We start from the raw sequence: 6,230 nt of genomic DNA on the forward strand, positions 1-6,230 counted from the left end.
CTCAGCTGTATTGATCCCAAACAAAGTGAGAGGACAGTCTGTTTAAAAAAAAAATGCTCCTTTAAGGATTTGGTAATGAATGGGTAGAAAAGTAGCTTCATTCAGCTCCCTCCTCCTCTTTCTGGGCCCACCCTACCCATTACAATCCAGGACCCCCTCCCCCCAGGCACACACACACACACACATTAATGCACATTAACATACACACACACACACACACACCCTTCCCGCCCGCCTCCTGAACCACAGGCAGGGGGTGGGTGGGCTTCCCCAACTATTTAAGCAGATTCCAGCAGATGGTCGGGAAACTTTCCTCCTGGGGACACCTTACTCTTTCCAAACTTCTTGCCTCCTTCACAACAGACCTGGCTACTTTTTAATTCCTTTCTTTTAATTCCCCCAAAACAGCTCTTTACTTCTCCGAGCTTCTTCAAAATTGTCAGTACTCTTCCTTCTCTTTGGGCCCAGAAACTTCTGTCCTCACCAGCCTTCCTCCATTTCCGGACATCAGCTCCTTCACTCAGCGAGGACGGTGGAGCTAACCATGCCCTCCGACTTTCTAACACCTTTTCTGGAACTAGATGAGGAGTTCTGCAAGGTGAGAGAGACCCATGTCAGTTAAAAACCTTCATACATGTGTGCCAGCATGCCTCAAACATCTGTCTCCTGTGATCAGCTTGTGTCTCGACAAGCTGATCACAGGAGACACTAAATTAGAGTAATTTATTAAATATATAAATGTTATTTCTTGTTTGTGGTAAAAAAAAAATTAAGTGATGAAAAGTTACTAATCTAATTTCTAATTTAAAGTTAAATCATTATTCTGGGTGTGTTTTGAACTCTTTCTGGGATTTTAATATGTTCTACAAAGTTTAGTATGAAGAGTGTTAAAAATTATACAGCAGCTTTAAGTAAACCAGAATTGTGCTCTAAAAGGAAGTGTTGGTCTAAGATAACAGCAGTGTTAAATGTTTTCAGAGTTTTTCTTTTGTATTTTGTTATTTTATTTTATGAAACAGAGTTGGGGAAAACAGGGGCTTTTACGGTTTCTTTCATTACCTGTGAATAACCTGAAACATATTTAATTGTGGGGGATGAAGCTGTAATTGAAGGCCTGTTCTTTTTTTTAAAGATAGTACAGCTTCAGAGATGTTTGAACAAATCTAATTCAGCAGCCTTTTTGGCTTTAGCTGCAACTCTGAAATCTCCTTTCAGCTTCACTTGGCCTGCTAGTCCCGCTCCAGCGCTCCAGGAATGCAGAACACTCATCTATTCTTCTCCTCTCTCCTTTTGTGCAACAGAATTTCCGCAGCCTGGAGGCGACAGATGGCTTCTCTACCAGCTCGCAGCAGCAACGGCAGCAGCACAGTCAAAGAGTCCTCGGCTTCCAGCGACGCCATTCTCTCTGCCCTGTGACCCTCCCCAACTCCAAGTTCAATAGCTGCAGTTCTGAGTTGACCGAGGCAGCATGTTGGGGCCTCAATGTGGCCTCCAACCAGCAGTGGAGCAGGGAGGGTCAGCTTCCCCGCTCCTCGCTCAGCCACATACCCTTCAGAGTTGACCGCTCAGTCAGCATGATCGAAGGCAGCAGTTTGGGAGGCAAAGATGACAAAACAGCCAACACGTCCCCACCACTGCTGCTCCCTCCACCTGGCCTTGGTATCAGTAATACCTGCTTCTCCTCCAGTGTTTCCTCCCCTTCTTCCAGACCCCTGGCGCCACCACCACATATCTCCACTCGATACAAGACAGAACTGTGCCGCACATATGAGGAAAGCGGGGCCTGCAAGTATGGTGCCAAGTGCCAGTTTGCTCATGGCATGGATGAGCTGAGAGGCCTCAACAGGCACCCCAAGTACAAGACAGAGCCTTGCCGCACATTCCACACCATAGGCTTCTGCCCATACGGTGCCCGCTGCCACTTCATTCACAACGCTGATGAGGTCAGCACCGGCAGTGCTGCTGCATCTCCACAGAAGCAGAAGCTCAGGCCTCCCCTGCTGCGTCACAGCCTTAGCTTTGCAGGTTTCTCCTCCTCTCCACAGACCTTCCAGCCAGTAAAGGAGTCACAGCCTTCCTCCCTCCTTTTCACCCGGGCCTCTTCTGTCTCCCCTCCTCCGTCCTCCACAGGAAGCCCTGAGCTCCTCTCCCCTCTCTTTCCTGAACCCGGACCACTGAAGCATTACCCCTACCCCTTCTCTGGCATTGGAGACCAGGCAGGCGACAGCAGCGATTCAGCTCTGCGCTTCTACGCCGTGACCGATTCTGTCAGCACCAGGTGTCCCACCACAACTTTTACACCGAAAAACCTCCCCTACCACCTCCCCCAGCAGCCACCAACCTCCCTGAATGCCCGTCCCAGCCTTCTGCGCTGCTCCTCGGCTGACTCCCTCTCTGAGGAAGGCTACACATCCTCCTGCTCCCTCAGCTCTTCCTCCAGTGGCACAGAGTCGCCAAGCTTCGAGGGCCGACGGCTGCCCATCTTTAGCCGCCTTTCTGTTTCAGATGAATAGAGAAGGGTTTTACTGTAGGGCTGAATTTAATCAGGGATATATAGTCTAATAGTTTTAACTCTGTGTGATCAGTATAGGATGTTAATCTCTTCACAAAGAATTAAAACATTAGGTTTTCTGTTCCTTCCTAAATCCAGCAGACCATCTATCTTTGTGCATATTGCATTTTTCATCCAAGCAGGTGTAGCACTGCTCAGTGTTTGTCCAGTTTAAGCTGACTTTCCTTTTTTCTTTTCGTAAGCTTGTTTTTTTTAATGCCAATGTTACTGCTGTATACTGTTGTATACCCATTTTTAAGGACTACTCTGAGGGTTCTTCACTCAGCTCAGTGTTCATCCTTCCTGCTCAGGGGGAGTTCTGTGTGAGAATTCCCCGTACCCTTATTTATGAAGGATTTTAACATTAGTGCTGTTCGCTCTGTGTATGACTGATGTGTCGTCCAACATAGCGGTGTTGGGTTTATTTACAGATCAGTTTCAACAATGCACGCCTGCAGCACTTCTCCAGTCATATTTGGGGTTCTCCAACTGTATTCATCCAACCTCTTGTCCAAGAGGATTGAATAACTGTACGCTGTCACTGATTGATGAATTGATTGTATTTGTCAGTTATTTTGAATGCCTTAGCAAGAAAAACTAGCCCAAGTGTAGGCAGCCCACTGACTAGTTACCAAAGTTAGAGTTTTCCTAACCTACTAGAACTGCTAGCCATGACAAGTAATCTACAGTGTTATAATTATTACTATAGCCTAACACTTTTTTAGCCTTATTTATTCCTTTGTGTGTAATTTGTTGTTCGTGTCATGGTTGCTTTGTGATTGTGTTTATGCATTCTTAATAATGCCAGAGAAATTATGCTTTACTTATGCATTCACCTTGTCCATCTGCTTGGTTTTACACTTTCCAGTAGCTTTAAGAAGGCTTGTGGAGAGGAGAGAGAAGGAGGAAGTGAAACATTTTGGCATTCTACATTCATGTTGCCTTATTGGTTTATAGGCCTGGCAGAAATCAAGACTCACTGCGTTTTTGCATCACAAGCAGTGCAACGCTTTCTCGAGCATCCTCGGCCATGCGCTGCTGGTGTGAGCGCGCAGTGAGTCTACTCTCCTCTCCGTTAAGCCTCACATCTCCTGACTCAAATAATATTTTCTCTAACTCATAAATCCTGTTAAATATAAAGCAAAATGTGACCTTGGTGTGAGCCAGCAGTGGCAAATAAAAATGTTAGTACATTATGATCATCGGCTTGGAGATACAAGACCACCACCACAAAAAGAAAGAAAGCATCTTTTGTAATATGTGAAACGAGTGGTAATATTCCCTCCTGCCTGTCAGGACTGCTGTGTCTTGTGGTTAAAATTGTGTGCTATCTTCTTCTCTTGTGACCTAAATACACAGGTGAAAAGGTGACCTTCGATTTATGGTTGACTTTAATCTACCAGAGTTGGTTTTATGACAATGTGTTTGGTTGACTTCTGTTGCACGCTAGCCGAGTCTCTGAGCGGCAGGTGAAATCATGCAAGTTCAAATAAAATCAGGCAAGATTTTTATTCTTTGTTTTTGTCATGAAAGACTCGACCTGTCCCGACGAGTCCAGGGAGGCTTCTTGTTGCTGTAGCTTGTTGCTGGCTTGACAGCGAGCTGTTTTTTTGTAACTTTTAACTTAAAGTCTTATTTATTTTTGATTTTCAAAGCAAAACCTATATTGTGTTGTCTGATAATGTGTTTTTTTGATTTACATAATTTAAGTGCATCTATTGTTTACATTCCATGAGTTATGTTGATATGCTAGCTCTTTATCTTAATATATATGTCCACCTTTATTTCAAAATAAAAGTCCTTGAAAACTAAGAACTCTGTCTTGAATTTCATTACATTTGTTTGCGTTTATTAGCATGTATCATTAAGACAGGAAAAACTTGTGAAAAATGTCTTGCAGCATCAAAAGAAAAAAAGACTGATTGTCAGCTCACTGACTCTTCTCTTTTTATTCCAATTTACATCACTAACATCTCCACTAGCATTCTGGCATCCGTGCATCAGTCACATCAAAACATTTTATTTGGCTTTTTTATTCCCACTTTTCTTCAAAGGTAAATTTAAAGGTAAAAATGAGACAGATAAAATTGCCCTGTCTTTATATTTGAACAGTTAGAAACAAAGCCAGAAACAGAGGCGAAATATTAGAGAGGAAGTTTAGTGCTTTAGGCTTACACCTGCAGTATTTGTTTTTCTATATAAAATCTGAGCTGCAGACGACATCTTCCTTGTAAGTGAAATAAAACTTGCAACGACAAAAAGAAAAGCACAAGAAATCACAAATGTTCATTTTCGGGTGAAACTTTCCCACGAGCGTCACTTTAAGATGCTGCCACTGTTTTTAGGGCTTTTACGATCATCTGTGTCTCATTCACAAACAAAAGGAACAAAGATTAACTCTTTCTCTTACTTGTGTTTAGGGAATCTCCGAGCCCTCCCCTCTGTGTGCATGTTTATGTGTGGGAGGGTGTTCTGTGGGAAGGGGAGTGAGTTTTGTTGCAACTCGTCTGAACAGACCAATTTAGAGTGAGTGACACTGAGGAGAATGTTTGGGCAACAGATGCTTGAACAAAGACTTCCCAGAACACAATGGGGCGCTGAGATACTTGTGACTGATTTCCATCTATTCACACAAAGTGGAGCAGAAGTTGAGGTCCTCCCCTCTGTGTGTGTGTGTGTGTGTGTGTGTGTGTGTGTGTGTGTGTGTGTGTGTGTGTGTGTGTGTGTGTGTGTGTGTGTGTGTGTGTGTGTGTGTGTGTGTGTGTGTAAAACCTTAAATACTACTATAAGAGAAATTGTCTGCGTTCAAAAAAAGGAAGCCAAGTATATCATATAAACAGCCTGTACAATGCACTTTATTTTATGCTTGTTTTATATTAAAGAGTAATTACTGAAACGTACCAAATACTGAATGAAGCATGAGAGGCCAGTGAGACATTCAAAGGATCCTAAATAGAAATCTATGGGAAAATTGATGGAAGTTGTCTAATCTGCATATTAACCAGTTTAGTTGTTGCCCTGACACATGAACACTCAGCTTTGTTATAGCAATGATGTAGATGCGTGCCACTATCTTATTGTATTCATCAGTGTGAGTTAGTGTGATTTTATTTTGATCGCTCATGGGATAAGCACAGATGGTGATCATAGTGGCTCTATGGACAGAGCTGTTAACAAATCTGTAATGTTGTGAAACTTTGTGCATGTAAGTTAGAAGTATAGCAGTGTTTTTGACAATAGAAATTTATGTTGAGGCTCTTTCTCAGCATTCATTTCGAATAGGCATTCAAAATAACCATTTCAGTGACAGAGTGGAGGCATTATCTAAATTAGATGGTTCCAGAGTGGCGGAACTCACTTCCAGAAGGACTTTGTCCCGGATAAAACTTCACATGTGCACTGCAGCTCCAGCGTTTACTTGAGATTTTTCCAGCTGAGCCATATGTAAGAGTCTAACTGTTCAATTTGTCCAAGTGGACATTCAAAGGGCTTTACCCTTCCAGATCACACAAATTTAGTGTGATGTTAGATTGAGCCCATTTGAGGAAGAAAACGGTCATCATGTGTCCTGCATCCTACAAAAACGTCCAGAAGTGAGAACATTTCTGAGTAGGTCAACTGGAGACATGTCGCAACCTGATTTGTGATTGTGTTCACATGTAGCTCATCAAGAGTCAGG

General features: G+C 43.1%; 1 protein-coding gene across 1 annotated transcript; it reads left to right on the plus strand.

Moving 5' to 3' along the window:
• Nucleotides 1-200: 200 nt before the first annotated feature.
• On the plus strand, nucleotides 201-4,350 carry LOC115789975 (mRNA decay activator protein ZFP36L1). Its single transcript, XM_030743586.1, has 2 exons — nucleotides 201-598; nucleotides 1,302-4,350. The coding sequence occupies exons 1-2, from the start codon at nucleotides 545-547 to the stop codon at nucleotides 2,511-2,513; spliced, it is 1,266 nt and encodes a 421-aa protein (XP_030599446.1). The 5' UTR covers nucleotides 201-544; the 3' UTR covers nucleotides 2,514-4,350.
• Nucleotides 4,351-6,230: the final 1,880 nt, after the last annotated feature.

Source organism: Archocentrus centrarchus, chromosome 13, assembly GCF_007364275.1.
Source record: "Archocentrus centrarchus isolate MPI-CPG fArcCen1 chromosome 13, fArcCen1, whole genome shotgun sequence".
Lineage (NCBI taxonomy): Eukaryota > Metazoa > Chordata > Actinopteri > Cichliformes > Cichlidae > Archocentrus > Archocentrus centrarchus.

Excerpts from the sequence above, each read along its gene's own strand:
- LOC115789975 (XM_030743586.1), top strand. The coding sequence starts at position 545 with ATGCCCTCCGACTTTCTAACACCTTTTCTGGAACTAGATGAGGAGTTC. Across the intron at positions 599-1,301 it reads TAGATGAGGAGTTCTGCAAG|AATTTCCGCAGCCTGGAGGC; the intron begins GTGAGAGAGACC and ends TTTGTGCAACAG.